We start from the raw sequence: 22,760 nt of genomic DNA on the forward strand, positions 1-22,760 counted from the left end.
CCCCCGCCCTCTCCGCCTGTTATGATACTGACCATAAAGGCATGAAGACATGCCCAGGCAGTGCATCTTGGCAGACACCACCACACTATGTAGAACATGTGCAAAAGGGCAGGCACTAAGTGTTCACATAGTGAAGATGTGGATGAATGGGTAAACTCCTCAAAAGTATTGCTTACTGCTGGGCTATTCATTAGCAAATGTTCAGAGAAGCCATTGAAGAGAAGTTACCTGGCTAGAAGGACATGCTTGCCTGATGGACATAGTACAGAAAACTAAAACTAGGATTCCTTTCGTGTTCCTATAAATAAATAGGTGTTTGATTTTATTTCTTTTGCATTTATTTCCCTGCAACATGGCCAGGGTGTGCCCCATCCCTTGGCTGGTGAAAGCAGGGATCCAGCCCACCAATTCCCCTGAATTGCATAAGCATTTTAAAAAATGGATGAATTTATTTCAGGTTGTAATTTTGTTTGCCTCCACTCTGGTAACAGATGTGGCCAGAGGCCTTGTGCATTCATCTCATTCTCATCAATGTGATATCTGTTTTTTTTTTTAAAGAAAAAGAATGCAGCTAAATTAAAAAAAACAAAAAAACAAAAACTAAACTAACAGCATGGTACCAAGATTTCTGATTAGATACATTTAGCTTTAAGACTGACTTGAACTCAGGGATGAAGTGATTAGAACTGATGGTCAAAGGTCAGGATCACTGATACTTTATATTATTAAAAAGAGATATGAACACCATACCTTTAAAAGATATTCCCACATGTATTATTTTGAAGATGGTGGTAGAGATAGCTGTTGACACATTGATGCAAAAAAAAAAAAAATCATATATAGGTGTTCAAAGGACTAGAGATCTGATGACTGAAAGGCAGTCAGCAGGCACCATTTTTGTTGTAATTACTTTATTAACCTATATTTTGCACAGACACCAAATAAGGCAACATCTGAACTCAGAGTCAGTGTAAATTAGCATAGACTTGTTCAGAGTGATGACCTGATGGTCCTCTTTCAGGATAACAATGGCCCCATCCACAAGGCACGAGAGGGGTACAGAATAGTCTGATGGATCTTAAAATTAGGTGACCTGCTATGTCCTTTTCAGCCACCAGATCTCAAGTCATTTGAACACCTATATATGATTTTTTATTTTTTTTGCATTAATGTGTCATATGTGTCAGACTTTTAAAGGGCATTCAACACTGTCAACTGTTTCTATTAATATGTCCCTATAATAGTTAATTGTGTATAGAAATGTGTTTTGAAAGTGTAAACTTGCAGTTCCTTAAACAGTTCCTAAAGCGGTGATATTAGGAATCTCTTTAAAATGAACAAGTCTTTACTGTCATCTAGTGGGAATTAGAGCATTGTCACGATCATTGCAATAGACTCGTGCCCAACGGCTATTATAGGTTTCTATCTCCATCTAGTGCACGATAAGAACAATTCAGTTTTTAAACAGAGGGCGGAGTGACGTAATGTTCTCACAGTTTCTACGTGCGCGTTCATGGATCCCGTGACCTGCTGTCAAGCACACGCATGCTAGCGCACTACGCGAGATTTGTTTGTCAACGAATGAATCGGAAATTCCACAGTGACCCGGAACACTCAAAGTATAGTGACGGTAATATTTACTCTTGTCAAGCAGCGTCACAGCAAGTCGATAACAGGAAAGTGGTTTGACATGTTTTTATTTCACTTAAAGGGCAAGAAAACTCGTTTCTCGTTTTATCGCTGCAGATTCGCTAATACGCAATTCTCCGAGTTCTCCAGCCGGTATTAGCTTAGCCAGCTAGCAAGCTGGGCTAACAAGGTGATGTAGCGACCGCTGTGGTGCGCTCAGGAAATGTGATGGAAGTTGGTCTAGGCGTGTTTCTTTATGAAAGTTTCATTTTTGGACTAATATGAAGCCTGACGATAGCTGCCGCGGAGCAGTAACCGCTTTCTGAAGGTGCAGTGAGCACAGCGCTGAGGTCGGGTTTCTTGGATAGTTATGAGCAGCATCAACATTACAACCAAAATCCCTCAATTAAGCTATTTTTATACTAAAAGGTCAGCGCTGACACTACCGGCAACAAAGAGTGAGTTTTGAGAAGCGATGTGTTTTCGTGCTGTCACGAGATGAGTCTCGACGATGAAACACTGCAGGCTGGGATGTCCTCAGTCCAGTCGGGACTGGAAGGGCAGCTGCCGCTTTTACACGCCAGACATCACAGCGCTCAAGGCGGTCTGGTGTTGGATCTGAACTCCCAGGAAGACTACCTCAGCAGTAGCTCTCCTGAGTATGACAACTATGGGAATAACACCGGTCCTCTGTTCGAGAGAAGAAAGAGATCTAGATCCAACAGCTCCAGACATAGATTCAACGAGGTGGTCACGGAGCTCGGTCCGGAGGAAGTGCGGTGGTTTTACAAAGAGGACAAAAAAACTTGGAAGCCCTTTTTGGGCCACGATTCACTTAATATTGAGCTAATGTTTCGGAAACACTGCGAGCTGAACCCCGGTGCAGCATGCCCCCAGGCCAGTGGAAGAGAGGAGGAGAGCGGGACTAGAGAGCTGGAGAGCACAGGGATGAACGGTGCAGTGCCAGCAGAAACGAGGACCAGCAGTGTGCACGGAGGCCGCGGGTCCTTGGACACATCCACCGTGTCCTCTGATGAGAGGGACGCTGAAAGCATTGAACTCAATGTAGAGTCAGTGTGTGTGCGAGGAGGACTCTATCAGGTTGATATAATACAGAGACAATGCTATCCTGTCTACTGGAAACGTAAGTATAATCACCCCAATGCAACCCAAATTAAATCACCTCTGCATCAGTCACATGTAAAGTAGCTCCTGGTAGAGAATAAGAAACACAACTTCTATTAGTCAAACCTCACGTAGATGTTATGAAAACTACAGAGATCTGCAATATATTAGCTTACAAAACACTTCACACTGTTCTGTAAAAGGTTCTAGTTTAAATGTTAAACCTGTAGCTGAGTATACATTTTCTGTAGACTTTTACTGTAGACTGCATAGTTGTCTTTTCTTTTTTTTTCTTTTTTTTTTCTTGCAAGCTAAGTACTTCATCTGGCCTTTTTTTCTGGATGTCAGTGTATTGAGCTCAGCTGATCTGCATTAACTAATTCGTGGATATTTCCAGGAAAAGGCAGGGAACAAAGGAAGGCAGTTGCTATAGAGCTTCGGAAAACCTGACCTGAATGAATAGGGTTCATGGTTAACTGGGTCTTTTGAAGCTTAATTTCAAATGACATTTACAGAAGAGGTTATTTTCACAGTTGTTGATGCTGTGGATGCATTGAGACCCTCTCTGTACTCTTTCAGTGTGGTCTGACGGCTACGTTAACAGTTAAGAATGTGAAATAGATACTAAAGGAGGACGTTTGAATAGTCATCCAAAGCATATCAGTTCACAAGTGAGAGATTAGTTTACACAATGGAACATGTATAAAGGTCATTGATATACTATAAGATAGAAAACATCAGAATATTTAGAAAATAAAAAAATAAAAATCAAGGTTGTGTTAAATAGTTCTTAGCTTTAGTTTGGCATATTGCCGACAAGCCTAACAAACTTACTTGACTGAACTGTACCTACTGTCAGTCTATGTGTCTACATTAGCTTTAGAACACTTTGTCTTTAAATAGAAATAGACAGACTTTGAACAGGCTCACTCTGTAGAGAGAGAGAAGTTCTCTTTCTAAGGCAGCCTAATTTAAGATCCTACACTCTTATTCACCACCAGAGAATTACTTAATGATGTCACTCAAGACTGTAATCAAACATGGCCTCTCTGCATTAACCACTGAGACTTTGCCCCCCAGGATTTGTCAGACTTGTTGAGTTACAACGAAAGGATTCAGTTTCCAGAAACCGACTTACTTTCATTTCTACTTGCTAAATAAAACAATATATTTATTCCTTGCCAAAAATTGAAATTTCATGATTCCCATCCATGCAGGAGCTATTTGTTTTGTTTTGGATTTGATACTAGATAATGGCTGTTGTCCTACAGAACAAGACCATATCCCAGTGATGAGAGGCCAGTGGTTTATCGATGGTACTTGGTTGCCATTAGATGAAGACGAAAGCGACCTCATCGAACGGGAGCACCTTAACCATTTCCGTGGGCAACACGTGCAGGATACCTTTGAGATGGATTTGGTTCCCAGGACCATTGATAGTAAAGATGGTGAGCTCTGGGGAAGGGCAAGGGCAGGACAGCCTTAACCTTGGTGCAGTAAATTCTGTAATATAAAGCGTTTAAAGACAAAAATGCGTTAAAGAACACAGCACTGAAGCATCCATTCTTATAACTAACACAATAAATGAACTTATTAACTAGATCATAGCTTAATCTGATGCTGATTGTTGCATTAGCCAGAATGTCTTTGAGTAATAACCTTCCAATGCATCTACTGATGACTGCGAATGCAAGTGAGAAGATTAAATGCTCTCATAGCCATTGCTGGTTATAAATTCCTTTAAAAAGTAAGTCAGTGAAAAACGCACCAAATCTGTGAAACAGTGAAACTAGAATAAAAGTAACCAGAGTCATAAATGAGCAATTTTGAGACAGCTCAAAATTGCTAGTGTAGATGCACGTTCAGTTGAAATGAATGAGGCAGGTGTGTCCATTCATGTGGGTGTAGGTTTTGTCATGTCACCCTTCTAGTATATAGCAGGTGCAACTCGTACGTTCTGGCTGGTCCTCCTCTGAGGGCTGGCTCAAGCGAAATGTAGCAGCATTTAGCTGTGAAAGGCAATAAGAAAGGGGTTCTTTGATTCAGCAGTCTCCTTTACGCAGCCAGATCTACAGGACCTTCACTGGTGATAAGTGTGTGGGTGTGTGATAAATAGAGCAAAAGCAGAGAGAAAAGCATGCAGCAGCTGATAAAGATGGTGGGAAAAGTTTAGTCTTTATTGTAAAAACAAGACTCACAATATCACCAAGGTAATCTGGGACTTGTGTACTACATTGCATACCTTGCTTCAATCTTAGTGACATTACATGTCACTATTTTTCTTCAATTTTTATTTAATCTCAAGACATATAAGAGAAAACGATATAAAGTCGCTCATGTTTGACACGCATTGTGTACACGGACGCTAAGAGATTTAGAAGTATATGGATGCAAGTGTATAAAGTCTTAGTGGAAAGAAGGCTCAAAGTCCAGTTATTTGCAAGGTGAGAGAAATAATGTACAAGGCCACACAAATTGGTTTTGTGACACTTGGCAGACTCTCCATTACTCAATGCGCAGATCATAAGACTTTAACTTGTCTAATGTACTATTGCAAGGGAGAATAACCTACTCACCCTTTGAAAGCCATACGTAAGATATATATGTTAATAAAACCTAAAGAACCATCATTTGCATGTGCATTCATGTAGTGCGTATCTTGGCAACGTTCAAGATCTGCATGGGAAAAAAAAAGTATTTTCCTCTTATATTTGTAAAAGCATGAAGGGAAAGTGAATGGTAGCTCCTGATAATTCACCTTGTTTGAGTTCCTCCTTCAGGCAGCTTTTAAAGAAATATGTTTTATCTTGAAACTAATCATTTGAAGCCCTGACAACAATAAGGGCTAGCACCACGATCTATAAATGCGTCATTCAATAAGGCAGCAATCCCTGACAGTACTGCAGTAAATACATTCCCCAAGATATCGCTGTCTCCTTTACCTATTGCTACTATTTTTATTGTGTTCCCTAGCGTAGACTAAATGTTAGTGCAGCAGAAGACATGGTAGGCATACCAGTATGCTCTGCAGGTACATCGTCATCAGTGTGGTGCAAGTGCAAAATATGGGCTGATATACTGCTTCTGCTGGTTCTTCTTAAATAATAAACAAGGAAGAGTTAAATCTGATGTGTCACCCATGCGTGATATGGTGTATTTTATGAAGTGAAGATTCATTGTGATTTTTACTGTTATAGAAAATTAAACAATGGCGTCACCCCCTATTTCCTTTTTTTTTAAAATTTTTTTTATTGTTATCGTTTGACACTTTCTTCAAGGAATGCCTGCTGTCATTTGAGTCTTAAGCTGACAGGAATCGCAGATGGTGATCACTGGTGTAAGCCAGTAGTAAAAACTATAGGGCGTGTCCAGTATGTCAGCCTTAAAAGACGTCAGGGAAAAAACAAAGCGTGCAGGCTGGACACTGTGTCATCTTTGAGCAATGCAGTGTGTGTCGTTTGATGTAGGCAAGCCTCATAAGTTAGTTTGTGTGCTGCATATTCTGCTACATTTTATTAAACACCAGAGTGTAGGAACACCATGGGATAATTGATGACTGATACATACTTAAAAGAAACAGAAAATTCACACTTAATAACATAGCGTACATTTGACAGATGTATGGTACTGACTTGTGCTTAGGATACAAACAAAGAAGTCATTTGGCAGGAAGAGTCAGGTTTACAGTGTTTACATTCACAGCCTACTGTAACAAAGAGTTGGTAAAGGGATTTGTTTTATCTTATCCGCAAAGATAGTTTTATATTATATGATGCAGAACAGATGAAGGTTATCAGTTCACTGTGACCTGTTTGGACTGCTTCCTCTCATACTCGGTATCTCAATCATAAGGAACCACTTAGTTATGAATGGATCCATCAGTGCTGTAATACCCAAATGCACATTACTGGTAGCTTTTATAACAAAACCCTCCCATACACTCAGCAGTTCTGTCCTCCACAGCTTTTCACCTCTACCAGTATTTGCAAGTCTGATGTCTGTGTTGTCTTTGATTGAATGTTTTAGTGAGACATGTCTTGTGCACTTGCTGATTTGATTAACAAATTTGAGAAAGCCTACATGTTTGTGGAACTGATTTTGTCACGTAGCATTTTTCTTACTAATTAAAATACTAGCATAAATTTAGTAATAAAATCAATAGAGAAAAAATTACCCAGTCATGATAAAATATTATGAATAACCAAGTTTTAGTTTCTATCGAACAGTGGACATATGTGTGTGGTTTTACATGGCTGTTTTCACAAGCTGACACTCATTTATTGAAGGAGAAAATGAAATTAGATCAGTCATCCAATAAGATATGGCAGTAAATTATCCTCATTCTCACCACTTCTAAGCACTTGCAATTAAACTAAAACACCTACTTATATCTAACTAATTAAATCATATACAAAGCAATTAGATTATTCACAGTGGAAAGAAATACATCTTCTAATCTGTGCTCCAGGTAAGAGAGGCATTGGAGATAATCTCCCAGATACTTATTCAGAGCTCTTTGTAAAAATGTAGTCAGTAGGTTGGTTTCAGCATCACCTCCTCAAAATGGTTATAAATAGGAACATATGAATTATTCATTAAGTGAAATGGAAAAATAAGTACTGTTAATGCTGTTAGACATGAACTTATGTAGTACACGTAAACAAAAAGAAATAATGGGGATTTGTAGCCTGTATAGTCAGAGTCATGCCATGTGTAGATATTCTCTGTATTTCTTTGATAAGTGTAAAAATGTCGTCTATAGCACATGTCAAACAGTGCTGCATTTTCGGCCTGAAGGCTCACAATAAGTTCGCGTTGTATCAGGACATTTCCTATAGCCACCAGGTCGCTGCGGTAACCAGCGCAGACTCTTAGTCTGTCCTGGTTAAAGTGGTAACCTGACTGCAGCACTACTTGATAGAGCTACTTGTTCAAGAGTGATGACAGCAGTAGTCTGTGTGACACCAGGGTAATGGCCATTACTCACTCACTGTTGGTTGTTAGTTCTCTCCCACCTGCCCCCTTTCTACCTCCCTTTTCTGTTCAAATGGAGTGGATATCAGACGAGTACTAAACCTACATGTCACAAGCGCAAACGCTGCCAAGGTACTGTAAAATACAATTTAATTTTTTCTTCTCCCTAAAAAATCTGGTGTATTAGATCTAGCTTGTATCCCCTTCTTATAGCAGCTTGGTCCCTTTGAAACTTGAGTTTTCTTTCTTGTGTGGTTCAAACTTTTGAAATAATTTGACTATTTAAAAACTAGACCTAGGCTCAGTTAGCAGTTGTTTTAAAGGGAATTTAGGCTGCTTTCTGTGCTGCAGCCTTAACTGGGCCTAGTTGCTAGAACATCTTCCTTTGTGCATATACTTAAGAGTTTTGTGCTATAGTTGTTAGCATTGCTGCTTTTTGGGGAATCCTGCATATGTGTCTTTCATCTCCTTGCTGGAATAGTGAGTAGACAACAGGGTTCACTCAACTACCAGAGCAAGATCCCTAATGCCAGTAGACATGGAATAAATAAGCTAGTCTTCAAAAAAGCCTTTTGAAGGCTTCTGCTGTCTTTAAAAAAACGAAAAAACTCCTTTCCTCTCCATTTCTTACTCACTCTTTCTTTGCTCTCTTTATCTCAGTCCTCTGGCAGTATGACTGTACCATTAATGAACCACCATCATAAGCTCCCACTTTAAGGGCCATGAACAAAGCTCTTTGTTGAGACCCAAGCACAATTGATGAGCCAAACAGAGAAGCCATTTATGAACAGTTACTATTATAACCCTTAACAGCTTCTTTCAAGTCCATCACTGTCCTAGTTCTGGATTTATTGAATAGAGAAGTCCTGGGGTCTGTGTCCTCATCTTCTAGTAAATCTGAAGCAGCCGATCTAAAGCCTAGCTGCTATATTACATGAAAATTGGATTCTTTGCTGCTCTGAGGTGGCCCTGGATGAAAGGAATCTGTTATTTTTGTCAAGACATAGTCAAGAAAAAAGTTGAAACTTTTCGTCAGGAACAAATGTCACAGTCCCAGGCCAGTTTATTTCATTTTATTTCAATTTTGCCTTTTATTCTTATTCCCAATATTTATTTTTTACCTCTCTCCAGATTTGAGATTCTTGCATACATGAAGTTTCTTTCTTCAAGAGTTTCCCCAGTTCCTTCACTCCTTGCCCATCCCTGTATAACAAATACTCTCATCCTGTGTTTCTTGGTCATTCTTGACAGGCTGTTAGAGATCTAGCTCAGTGAGTTCTTTTTTTGGGTTGTCTGTCTGTCCCTGTGTACATTTTGATCCCCTCCTCTTTTACCTTCATTTCCTTACCTGCTGCCTTTCACTGTAAAACAGGAAGTGTTATTTTACAGCACTAAACATCAGTCAACAATTTTCACTCAAACTTTTGATATTAATAAAACCAGTAAAGTGGAGAAGTTAGGCATACTTCCTAGTTTTTTCCTGTTATTAAGTATCTCCTGTTTTACTGTGGATTTGGCTACAGATAAGTCTCAACAGTTTGAGTTGGCCTCAAACTAGTTTGTTTAGAACTGTGCAGCTCTTATAGCAAATGCCACCCTCCTTTTCACCTGTATGGTGTCTTCTGGGTACAGAGATATGAGGTAAGGAGTCTGTTTGAGATGAAACCAGCCTGGTTGGCAAAAGGCGCTCTTCTAAGAAGAACTGCTCGTTTCCCTTTCTTGTTGATTACTGTCAGTATTTGGTGATGCAATTTTAAAATGACCGGAAATATATGTGACAGAGAAAACTTTCTAAGAATTGCCTCAAATGGAAAGAATGTCACAACAAACTATTTTTTTTTATCTGCCAAATAAAAGTGACAACCTGTCACTTTGCCTGTTCTTTTCAACAAACGTTTCTTTTTTCAATCTCTACAAGTTATCCTCATTTCTTAGAGGCAGTCATTTAGCTTGGGACTGGTTACATTCAAAGTGAACAGGTCTTTAGTACAGTTTAATAAGGGCTTGTCATCACATTACCCATAAAGCAAACCTACCCACAGTGAAAGTATCCTGCCAAGCAACAGTAGACCAGTTTAACAGATGCATCAGCACATTTTAAATTCAGGTGTATTAGAGGGAGCTGGTAAATTCTCAAATTTATTGACAGATGTCTTATTTACTATTTATCTTTCCATTTTGTTAGGAATGTTTAATTAATAAAAATATGGAAATGATGCATAGTTGTGACACATGTTCATTTTTTTCAGTACTCTGTTATTAAGTAAAAACTGCATTTAAACTTTAAGAAATTAGATTCTCTGCGTAATAGTAATGCAGTTCCATTTTTTCCCCAGGGTTTGTGTGACCATATTAAAGAGTTTGAAACTAGAGAACACAATCTGGAAAATGGCATTTTTCCAAGTACTATACTTTTTTGTTCTTAAGGGTTTTAATTCCCAGTTTGGTTCCGAGCAATGTGAAGAAATGTGACCTTCAGCTGCTGTACAATAGTGTGTGAACCAGACAATAGACTGTGCACTGGACCAGTGCATGAGTTTTCCACCAGTCTTGTTCAAATTAATTTGATTGCACAATGCACTTAAAGGACAGAGACATAAATAACTGTTGAGTGAACCAGTCTCACCTATTGCTCTTAGCTTCTGTAGCAAATGGTGCCTGCTCTCTAGTCTACCTCTGCTCTTACTTGCTCTAGTCACTGCATTACACTTTGAATTGAGAACCAGGAGGAAAAAAAATAACAGTAAGAGAACTAAATGTAGATATCAGTACCAAATATATCTACAGCTGATGATGCACAAGGAGGGCAACAAGCCAGAGCTGAAATCTGCAAACATAATTTGTGTTGGTTTGATGTGTTTTTCTGTCTGCAGATCAATGCTCTGTGCTGCATTTCATCAAGCCGTTAGACTAGTTTGTTCCTACTTTTGCTAATTTGCACCACATTCCTAATTACTGCTTTGTAAATTTGATTTATTTTGATTTTTCCTGTTACCTAAGTTTTCCTTCTATCCCCCCCAAGACCAATCTCCTTGTGTCCTGTCTTTCCTCTAACTGTTCATGTACTCACTCCTCTCTCTCACTGCCCCCTGCAGCCATCCATAGTCTAAAGCTGAGTCGATCACATGTGGATTGGCACAGCGTGGACGAGATCTACCTCTACAGCGATGCCACAACTTCCAAAATTGCAAGAACAGTCACCCAGAAACTGGGCTTCTCCAAAGGTCTGTAACCACTTAAGGTTTCCTTTATTTATTTACTAGCATTTCTGATGAAAGCACGGTACAGAAACGCATCATATCTGCTTAAATGATTTCAAACTACAATTACTAGCATCCCTTGACTTTACATGCATGTGTTCTACTGTGTAGTATTCAGCCGACACCAGCTTGCTAACACATTGTTATGGTAAGCATATCTGCTAAAGGTTAGCATGAAGTAACTGACTCAAGCCTTACAGATTTCGACATGCACACTTGCATAGGTGGAGAAAAATTTTATTTCAATAAAGTTTATCCTCTTTGCTAAGGATATGCCTATAAAATGTGTGAAGCCAAGTGTTTAGTCAGAAAATCGAATTGATTTCCTATTTCGTGAGCTTGAACAAGCGTCCAGTTCACACAACGACCTGTATATTAATGCATTTGTAGTTTGCATCAGGTATTTAAACGCAGTGTCCTAACTGGATTAGCCCAGGAGGTCACTCTGTGTCCATCTGCCAAGTGCTTAAAGGGCCCATGTGCTACTGAAAAGATAACAAAAAGCAATTGATGTTTGATCCGGATGGATGACTCTATTCTGATCTACAGTCTTCAAGCCCTACAGCACATTAATCTCTCCTGCTTTCAGGTTATTGGACAAAATGGACCTGGTTATTTCAATTTTACCTGAGATGTTCATTTAGTGCTAACCAGGCAGCAGTCCAGTAGATTCTATTACCCTGCTGTGTAACACATGACTAGACTAGATTATAGATTCTAAATAAGGTGACACACTTGGCCCCATTGACACATTGGCAGCCACAATCACAGCAGGGTTCCCAGGTTTCACCTACTGGCCTCTTTGGACTCCATCACTGCAGCTTTTTATAGCTTTCTGGTGAACATAGTTGTAATGTGTTTTTAAATACATAAATTCTACAGAAAACACTAAGTTTAAATAGCTGGGGTTTTTTTTCTTTTTAAAGCTTGCTTTTGTAAAATGAAACTCCAACCCCGTCCTTACTTGTCTTTTAGCCTCAAGCAGCGGTACGCGGCTCCATCGGGGTTATGTTGAGGAGGCCTCACCCGAGGACAGACCGCCTCAGACTACGCACATTGTCTTTGTGGTTCATGGCATTGGACAGAAGATGGACCAGGGGCGCATTATTAAAAACACTGGAATGTGAGTTGATACCTGTATGTTTGTTCTTTTTATGATAGCAGTACTTTCAATTTCATTCCAATGGAATCCGGAATAAAATTAAAACCTAGTATAGATGAAGTCAAAGGCAATGTAAGAAAAGTCTTCCTGGGACATACTGTGGTGTAATGTTGGAACTGTCACAGTTCATGTTCTCTCTGCTAAAAACAAACAGTCTCACTTCTTGTTCCTCTTTTGTAGATTCATAGTTTCTCTGTGTGTTAACGTTTCTGTGCTCCTAACTAAGCTTACATCGTTTTGTTGTGGTTTTTTTGCAATGTGATATGATGGATTTGACATAAACCTGACACATACCTGTCTGTCTTCTTTTGTTGCCAATTATGTAGCTAGTGCATTTCTGAAGTGTCAGAGTGCATAACTGAAGCACTGCTCATACAACAGTATCCACTAAATCATTCAGTTTTCCCCCCTCCACTCCTGCAGACTCTGTTTTCTTCTCCTGCCTGATTTTCTCTACCCATCTTTCTCACTCTTGGTCTGCTCATGCCGTTCTGTTAATTTACACTTGCGTTGTTAATGTGTGATCACACAGTGTACCAAACCTTAAAAATAACACACATAGACACAACAGAACAGGGAAATGCAGTTCTATAAAAGTAAGTAAAGAAAAATGACAGGATTCATGTTGCAGAATAAAACCAGCTGTTTCCAGGACTGGAAACATAGGCAAAAATGTGGTTACAGTTTTTGCCCATGTTTCCAGTCCTAATCAGTTCCTAATCAAGTCGTGCCATTCTGTCTCAGTGTTTTATATACTTATTGGTTATATAACCTTCATCTGTCCAGATTTCATGCCAGTGGGAAGATGTATCTCTTTTATTTGGATCTTCTATAGAGCACTCGACACATAAAAACAAAACAGTCAGCTTGATGCTGTGTTGATACTTTACTTGAATAAACCTACTGAGTTTCTTTTGTCTTTCAAAAGTTACATCTGGTTATGAGGAACTTAGAAAATTGTAAATTATGTAGAGCTTAAAATGACAGTGCACAATAGACACTTCTGTCTATAGAAATCTGATAAAGTAAGTTATCACAGCATCAATTTCTCTTTTAAACTCACTGGAGTTCAGCTGTGTATACAGTATTGATCATATGTTGCTTAAGCTAGATGCAGTCCTTTCATATGTCTGTTTTTATCTAAAGGAATAACTGAAATAGCCTTGGACCATAGGTGTGGAAGCTTTAATTACACTTGTGCAGAACTGTCACTGTGTCACAAACTAAGGAGTTAAAGCAGATAAAGTACACAGTCAAGCTGCAATGTAAATGTTTACTGTAAACATATTGTAAACATTTCTTCTATCTTCATGTCGATTATAGCGCACACACTTTCTCAGCCAAGAGAAACAATCATCCTGAAAACCTGATGTATTTGTTTGATTTTTGGTTGCTTCTTTTTACCTGAAGTAATATTAGGTATTTGTCTTTTCAGTCTCTTACATGTATGTTGATGAAGCAAATTGTGGTGAGATGTTCCAGTTACAATGTCCTAAAACAAAATCAGACAGTGTAAACCTGCTAATCCTCAAATGCCAAACCTGACTGTCTTCATTAAAGCCAATCTAAAAGCAAGGAAAACCTTACAAAACTTGGGAAAGCTGTAAAGCAGCACTCAGACCTTTGAGCATTTCCCCTGCACTGAAAGTCCTGTCAAAACCTGCATTAGGTGCTCTTTTCACAGTGCAGTCATTTAAAAGCCTCTCCCAACCTCCATTTATCCATGTCAACAACTGCCTCACCCCTCTCTCTTTGTGTATTTAGTGTATCCTGCAAGCTAATGGTGTCCCATATAGGGCTAATAGCAGTGTAGCCTTTGTATGCATGCTGCACAAGGGAAGCAGCTGCATCAGTAAAATGGGCATCATTCTTTTCTGTCTGACAGTCGTATGACTAAGACTATATAGATTTAGACTTCGAATCTGTCGTTATAATAAACTGCTCCTGAGACAAAGTGACAATGACATGGTTACTAAACAGCATATTCCCAAATGCACTCTTAAGTCCTTCAGTTGTATATCTGCAATATTGTTGTTAAATACATTATATGCTGTTTTGTTATTGTATGTTTAGGCTGCGGGAAGGTGTGAGGAAGATGGAGGAGAAACACTTCTCAGAGCACAATGAGGAACATGTGGAGTTCCTGCCTGTCGAGTGGCGCTCCAAACTCACACTGGACGGAGGTGTGCATGCATGTTGTTGTCTTTTGTGGAAGAAATACATTTTTGATGACTGCATATATGAACAATAGTCTGTTGTCGTTAGCTCTTTTTTTTGTGCTCAGATGTGGGTATGTTTCTGCAGATACGGTAGACTCGATCACACCAGACAAAGTGAGAGGACTGAGAGACCTTCTCAACAGCAGTGCCATGGATATCATGTATTACAACAGCCCTCTTTACCGGGATGAAGTAAGAGTCATACAGATTCAGTAATTAGAGTCCCTGGTGCTCTCTCTTCGTCTCTTCTCATTATTTCACATTCTCTCCCTCTCCAGATTACCAAGGGTCTAACAGAGGAGCTGAACACGCTCTACTCACTTTTCTGTTCACGGAACCCTGATTTCGAGAAAAAGGGTGGCAAAGTGTCTATCGTGTCTCACTCTCTTGGCTGTGTCATCGCGTATGACATCATTACTGGCTGGGATCCCGTGCGGTTTTGTTTGCAGGAGCATCGCGTTGTGGAGGAGGACCTAGACCTTCGCTGGATGTCCTATGAAGAGAGGCACCTTTTAGAGCAGCAGAGGCAAACAAGGAACAGGTAGAGCTTTCCTTTGTAGGTTAATGACACCCTGCGCTGTATGTATAGTTGTGTTCAGTTCAGTTGTGTCTGTTTGGATCCTAAAAGATATGAGTTTAAAGCGGTTAATGTCAAGGAGCCTTGAGAATTGAGTTTTGATACTTTAATGGCAACCCCCTCCCCAATTCAGCTTTGTAGTCGAATTAGATAGGTTAAATTTAACATGTTTATTAAAATATTTTTAAAAAATAGCCACTCATACTGAATTTTAATGAAAAGCTCATAATTAAATGTTTATTTTGCCTCCAAAAATCTGATTAATTGAACTTTACTTTACTCCGAATGTTTCCCTTAATCATCTATGCCATAACATCAGTGGCTCAGTGTTACTGTCACTCAGTTTATATCCTTAAATTTAACATCAAGCCTAATATTTTTGTGTGTGCGCGTGTGTTGGGTGAGCAGTTATATATTTATTTAAAATAAATACGCCATGTGCTGCATGCTGCTCTTCTCGTGCCCTATTTTAAAGTTTTATTTTTACTTGTTTGTTTTTAGTGTGTGTGTGTGTGTGTGTGTGGGCTGCAGAGTAATACATCAGCTGGCCATTGCCCATCACGCTGTGTGCACAGTGCCATTATTGTGTGCACCATTAACTTTGTAAGACAAGAAAATGCTGTAATAAGGTTTATTGATCTGACTGAAAAGGGGACTTTTTGATGACTGGCCTCTTTTGTTAATAGGGCAATGGGTATCAATATTGAAAGAGATTTTCACGCTGGAGTTTAGAAGTTTCAAATTTCTTTATAAGGTGTAGTTTGGGCTTCTTTACTTGCTTCTTGTTGCAGGTTACAAGAGCTGGAAAATCAACTCGCCACACTTGAGGCCTCTAAACCCTCAGCCCCCCCAGCCCTGAAATTTAAGGTACTATATTGCTTTGTAAAATATCACTACTGTAATGTGTAAGAATCTTTGACAAACTTTTAGGTGTTAAACTAATATGTTCTGTACTCCTAAAATAAATGAATATATGTCCATATAGGAAATAAAACGGAAATTAAATGTGGCATTTACACAACAAATAAATCCTGTCTGTATAAATACGAAAGACTTCTACATTTACAGTAAATAATCTTGGCACCTTTCATTTCTCAGGTAGAGAATTTCTTCTGCATGGGTTCTCCTCTGGCAGTATTTTTGGCACTAAGAGGAATCCGCCCTGGTACCAGTGTTCACCAAGACCACATCTTGCCCACTTCAATCTGTAGCAGGCTCTTCAATGTCTTCCATCCCACAGACCCTGTGGTCAGTACCCTTACTGTACCCATCACTGTCTTGTCCTTTATAGATGAGCAGGAAAGGAAATCGAGAACCGGTTCCCAGTAGTTCAGTTCTTTGGAATTATCGGTCTGCTTACCTATCGCGTCGGCTTATCAGTTCCATTTACACTACAAAACAGCTGATTTCAGTTCGTGTGTCTGAGGAGGAAATTAGTGGCGCAGTTTACAGCATGGATATGGACGATACTTTAATTTTTATTTACATTCAGAGCAAAAACAACGGCATTTTGCTGCTAACAGCACTTTGGGTCTTTGCAAGCATCTGCACAGACAGCATGCTAATGCTAAGCTAGCCAAAATCCCAGAGTGATGATAAAGCTTTTTTTTATAGCAGGTGCATTTTTCCCCTTCCGATTAATCTGAATTGGCCTCCATTTGCTGTATTAATTATTAAAGTGAATATATTAGCTGATGAAATTGTTACATTTCAAGTTGATCAATCTCCATACAGTCCTACAGCAGTCCATCTTGACACTTTGGCTGCTCTGTGTCTGGGAAAGTGCACTTAAAGGATAAAAGTTAGCTGTGAGAGCAAACTTAAACTCTGCTGGTGAGCACACGTTTTTTCTGAATGCACATGAAATGTGGTGGATGTAATGTAACTGCTTAAGTCAAGATTTAGTTTTGTCTGCATGAATTTAGAGCGCGCTTTGTTCTGAAGAGTTTAGGTTTTTTGTTTTTTCCACTGTGCAATGTCAATAACTCCTGTTTTACTGCCTTTTTAGGCCTACAGATTGGAGCCACTCATCTTGAAACATTATAGCAACATTGCACCTGTTCAGATACACTGGTAACAATCTGAATTTTATCACCCTGCTATTCCTTGAATGGACTCTTAATATTTTATAAGTAATTATTCTCTGACTATTTGTGGTCTGTGTATTCATCAGGTGTAGCGCCACTAACCCCACAACTTATGATGAGATCAGGCCTACTTTTCTCAACCCTGTTAAAGATCCCACGTCGGATACAGAAAGCATCCCCAGCCCCAGTACATCACCTGTCCTACCCCGGAGGCACTATGGGGAGTCAATCACTAATTTGGGCAAGGCCAGCATATTGGGTAAGTCCAACACAAACTGAGCACATGTGTTTATGTTATTACAAGTGTTTGTTATCCAGCATCAGTTATACACTTTGAAAGAATTTAAAAATAGTCTGTAAGGAAGTTTAGAGTAATGACTGTTCAGGATCAAAGTGTCTGTGGTTGTTCACTACTTCAGGATAAGATTAGATGAACCTGAAGGAACAGACTACTGTGGTAAAAGGTAATTGATGTGTTAGTCTGAAAAAATGCTTAAGTGAGTTTTCGCTGTTGAATTAATAGCCATGTGAATGCGAGGATCCAAGGATTTCCAGCTGAACTTTGCATTGTACTGAGATAATTTTATACACTTCACTCGTCTATGTTCGTAATACTGTCGCTGATCAGTGCAGGTTGTTGACTGTTCTTTTAATTTCTGATGACAACTATGTGCTCAGAATGAGAGCTGGGAAAAAAATCCCTGTGCTATTTGTACTTTGTAATTAATGAATCTATTTTATCCTAAGAGGTCGTTGTATGTAGGTAAGATGAGATTTTTTTTTTTTTTTTTTTTTTAAATCACAGTTTTAGCTCCACAGTGCCATCAAGTGGAAATGAGAGGAATATGCTCCTTTTATAATAATGAATGCATTTATACTTTGAAATCATAATATAGACACTTTACCTTTATCTACTGTCTTATTCCGACACTACAGGAGCAGCAAGCATAGGAAAGGGCATTGGAGGAATCCTCTTCTCACGTTTTTCCCGCTCCAACAGCCAGCCTTCAGTGTCTCTGGGACTTGAGGGTGGAGCAAGTGTTGAAGAAGAGGAGCAAAAGCGCACAGAAAGTCAGTCAGCATACGGCCTCTCTATGTTGACTCGACCCACCTCACCCACTGCTGACACATCCTGTAAGTTCACTTATCCCTCGAGTAATGTTTATATTCTTTTTTTTTTTTTTTTTTTTTTTTGGTTTGTAAATAAGGCAAAAAAGTATATCATCCACATCCATCTGTTAACTTTCTTATTAAGTATTTTGTTTTTGAAATGGCACTGAGGTTCACTGTACTCAAGATTAGATTAAATCTAATTAAATTAGATTTAAAGATAAATAAATAATGCAGTAACATAGTTATAGTATAGTGTAGTAATATAGTAATGTTTTTTGTTTTTATTTAAAAGAAAAGGATGTTTGTAGCCTCCAGAGAAAGTGACAAACGGCCTACACCTGCATTCTTTCTCATAGCCAGCAGGGGGCGACTGCTCTTTGCATAAAGAAGGAGGATAGAGTAGATGTCTATGAAAATAAACCTACTGTTCTCTTGATTCGTGATATTAATGAGTTTAGTCTAAAAATATGAAAATGTGAAAAAATACATAAATAAAAATGATGTCTTCAGGGTCATGGTAGTTCTTTTTAGAACTGAAGAAGCTTCGCGGATGAGAGGTGATATGTCTTTTAAGAAATGTAATGAAGTCCAGTCACTTTCTTTCCAAGCTCCTTAGACTAAATAAAAATGATTTTTTATTTGTAGTAAGTGAAGTTAACGGATACTGGATAAAGTAGAGTAATCTAGGGCATGTCTGCTGTGTGATGAACAAGGCACTACTATCAGCATGATGTGCCCTTGGTTTCCAGGCAGATTCACACTTTCACTCACTACGTGCTCGGTCGACTAGATGTCAGTGTGGCTATGGACATCTTTTATGTGCAGGCTATTGATGTCATGTGGTGTCTGTTTTTAATCATGTATTATTATGCATTTGTCTTGATACTTCCTGTTTTTACTCATTTGTTTTTCTGTCTTGCAGTGGAGCTTGAGCGTCGCATTGACTTTGAGCTCAGAGAGGGTCTGGTTGAGAGCCGCTACTGGTCAGCAGTGACCTCACACACAAGCTACTGGTGCTCACATGACATAGCTCTCTTCTTGTTGACCTTCATATATAAACAGAAGGCGACACCCTCTAACCCAGCAGATACCCCGGATCCAGAGTGAGGCAGCATGCTTTTTAAAACGGAACACAACACTGAAAGAGTGAAAGCATCTCTTGTGACACATAAAGTGACTTTGTTCATTACTTTTTCTTGCTTACAAACTTAAATACGCTAAGAAAATCCTGTCTTTGTTTGGCTCCCGATCAAGCACTTTTAATACTTGGGAATCATTACTTACAGACTCAGAACTTTCTTCCAAACTTTTCATCTTTTTTGTTTGTTTTTTACGTTCTGCACAATTGCTTACCCTGATGGTGGATCCGGTGGACCAGGAACTCTTATTTAGGAACAAAAGCACTGATGCATAGGTGATTGTTGCACCCAGAGGAAGAGACTTCTAACTTCATTCCCAGTGTGAATTTCGACAGCTGAACTGTGTCTATCATGTCCATCGATTTCATGTAAAACAATACCTAAGTCAATTTGCTCAGCTACAGACTCTGTCTGAAACTTTGGGGCACATTTGACTAAGCCTCAGTCACTAAGGTGTCAAGTTATGTCTGATATTTTTGTTTGTTTGTTTTTCTCTGTTACACAAATGCGCGCACACACACAAACATAAAGAAAAGAACATTTTTGGCAAAGTTCTCTTCTTCAAGTTGAATATTTAGCTACTGCATGCTAAGAAACCCATGGGAGCAAACAAAGGCAATGTGTAATATATAATATTTCTTTACTTTCCCACATAAAAGACACATAATGCATTATAATTAAATCATATTATTTTGGCAAATTATTATAATAATTATTATTTTGGTACTTTTTTCCCCTCTATTTTTTTAAATTTTCAATTATTTGAGTCTTGAAATAGAGTGCACCAAATAAAGCCCAAGTAAAACACTAGTTTTATACTGCACAAATAGAGTATAACATTTTCCTTTGTGTTTAATCGTCACTGATAAATAGTGCAGTACCAAGGGGGCAGATGTGTCTTACAAACACAGTGACTAAATTGTATTTACTTATTTTCTTACAGTGTAGAGATCTAAACCATAGTCTAAAATCTAAATCTTACATACACACTCGAAACAATATCACTATTTCCTCCTAAATACAAGCTTCTATTTTAGGGATAACTTATGGAGATGATTTTTGCCCGCGTGGCTTTGTATTGATGAATCATTGGTACTAGATGTATTTTTTCTTAAAACAAATACAGAAATATTTTTTCCTAGTAACTTTCGGACACTTTGGGGATCTTAAACTGGATGTTACCTCAGAAAAAAAAAAGGGATTTGAGCTTGTGGCCAAATAACTTGTATGTGTCACCTTTTATTAGATGCCCTGCTCAATTAATGCTAAGGCAAAATTGTGGTTGGCCTGGAGTTAAAAAAGTAGAGTAGATTATTTAATTTTTAAACGTTACCTTCATTATAAAAACAAATGTCTTGTTTGCCTTTTTTTGTCCACAGTTCACACTTTGCTAGCTTGATCGTTTACTTACAAATTCAGTTGAAATAGAAAAGAAAGATGACAAATGATGGAAAATCATAAAATTTTATATATAAAAATATAATAGTAGTACTGATGGGGGTTATTGTAGCTATAATTCCAAGTACTGATTCAGCACAAGTTAGTGCTTACTCACTTTGCATGGTGTCAAATTAATAGTAAATGGATTGTTGGGACAAGAATAATGCTGCGTGCCAACACACATCCAAGAAACTTTATTCTGACTAAAAACGTGTGATTGCTTTTGGCTTTTCTAATGAATAGATTTTATTTGCTGTAGATTATGAAATGAAACTGTCCTCGTAAATATTTATGTGACAGACGAGCCTTTCTGTCATTGTCAACTTTAACTTGTGTTCTGCTTATTGTAATGTAGTAATCAGTTGTTTTTGAATTTGTTATGGTGCAAGCTGCAGCTTTACTGTGCCACACAAGGGCTGTCGCTGACTGTCGTTTCTTTAACTTCTGTGTTATGTGTACAAAGGCCTACTGACTTAAACCAGGCTGCCTTGTGGAGATCACCTGATAGGTAACCAGGAAGTAGTGCAGAAGCTGGGTCTAATAAGGGAGGGGGGTAGTTAAGTGTTACTGTATTTGATCTGGTGGCTCTTGAACATTCATGGGCTATAAATTGCACAGAAACTATTTTAACACAGCCCGTTTTTGACTTTTTATTTATTCTTTACTTCCCGTCTGTTACGGTGCATAAAACAATCTGGATATGTATTTCAAATACACAGTGCTGTTCTTACTTTGCATTCATTGAGTCAAACATTGTGAGTTTCAACACAGCAAATACGTAGTTGTAACAATAACATTGTTTCTAAAACTTGTGTGAAAATTTGCACATTTTCATATTTAGGCTTATTTTCAAATGTGTCACAGGCAAGAAACTGGAGCGCATTAAAGATAATTTTGGTAAAATATGCTGTAAGTTTTACTGTATGAGATTTTGATGTACAACATTTTGAATGACAACAATACATTTTTTTTTTTTTGTCTTGTCAAAGATACCACAAGTATCAGGGAAATGTCTGCTTGTACATTTTTTGTAGGTTCAACACTCTTGTCAATACCAGATTAAAGCCATAATTAAACAGTTTAGCACAGGTGTCCACAGACTAAAGACCTTTATAAATGGCTTTTGGGGAAATGGATGTACATTAAACTGTGGGTGTGTTGAATGAAATGGGATGATGAGGGATATGGTGATCTGGAGAAATGTCCCAGGAGCTGTGCAATAACTCATGCCTGTATTGGATTCTAACTGCCATCCAAAACACTGTATAAATGTCCTTTTTATAAAGTATTCCAATTTGGATGTAATCAGTACTTCATTAACTGTCTTTTTTTTTTTTTTTTTTACTTTTAATAATCAGAGTAAAATATTGAGATTGGAAACTTTTTTTGTGGAGGAGGACGATGCTTTCATTTCTCATTTCCAGACTGAGGACAAAAGAAGCGTTTGTTCATCTGAAACTCAGACCAGATTCTTTCCGAGGCGCCCCCTGAAGTGAACAACAAAGGCGACTTATAGATTGTGAATAGCCTGCATTGTATTAAAGCTGTTGTGGCTTCCACTGGGGGCGAGTTTAATGCAGTTTAGCAACATCTGCAAAGGCGAGGCTCACAGATGGGACCAGTTAGAGGTGACTCACAAAAGGCCCTGTTGTTCTGTGTTTGACCACAAGAGGTCAGTCATTGGTCATCTAATGATAATACTCAAAAAAACAGGACCACAGTGACCAGCTGTCCAGTGTCCTTCCTCTTAAGTCATTTCCATCTATTGCTCTTACCTAGTTGAGCTATTTTTGGCAGTATTAATATGCTTAAATATATTCATGACTGCTCTGTTGTGTTCACTTATATACCTTTAAGGAAAAATGGAATGTACTACAGCCATCTACAACCACAAATGCCAAAAAAAACCAATAAATGTGAATCCCTGAGCACCCCGCTACCTCCTACCCTTACCTCCTTCACTGCTCTGCTTCCTCCACTATACCTCCTCTGTCCTCATCCACATCACCAGCAGCCAAGCCAGCTCTCCATCTGA

General features: G+C 38.6%; 1 protein-coding gene across 2 annotated transcripts; it reads left to right on the forward strand.

Annotated features, from left to right (window-relative positions):
- Positions 1 to 1,541: 1,541 nt before the first annotated feature.
- Positions 1,542 to 21,816, forward strand: ddhd1a (DDHD domain containing 1a). Of its 2 annotated transcripts, XM_085256977.1 has the most exons (14): positions 1,542 to 2,773; positions 4,026 to 4,202; positions 7,759 to 7,860; positions 10,824 to 10,952; positions 11,964 to 12,111; positions 14,224 to 14,333; positions 14,455 to 14,561; positions 14,648 to 14,910; positions 15,738 to 15,813; positions 16,045 to 16,194; positions 16,955 to 17,019; positions 17,120 to 17,292; positions 17,970 to 18,167; positions 19,069 to 21,816. In XM_085256977.1, the coding sequence occupies exons 1-14, from the start codon at positions 2,128 to 2,130 to the stop codon at positions 19,251 to 19,253; spliced, it is 2,529 nt and encodes an 842-aa protein (XP_085113103.1). In that variant the 5' UTR covers positions 1,542 to 2,127; the 3' UTR covers positions 19,254 to 21,816. The 2 variants fall into 2 exon arrangements, with proteins under 2 accessions (XP_085113103.1, XP_085113104.1); XM_085256978.1 differs by lacking the exon at positions 7,759 to 7,860.
- The last annotated feature ends 944 nt before the right edge of the window (positions 21,817 to 22,760 follow it).

The sequence above is a fragment of the Mchenga conophoros genome, linkage group LG19 (assembly GCF_057382185.1).
Source record: "Mchenga conophoros isolate Kocher_MC1m ecotype Shallow Benthic linkage group LG19, M_conophoros_male_GT1.1, whole genome shotgun sequence".
Classification (NCBI taxonomy): Eukaryota; Metazoa; Chordata; class Actinopteri; order Cichliformes; family Cichlidae; genus Mchenga; species Mchenga conophoros.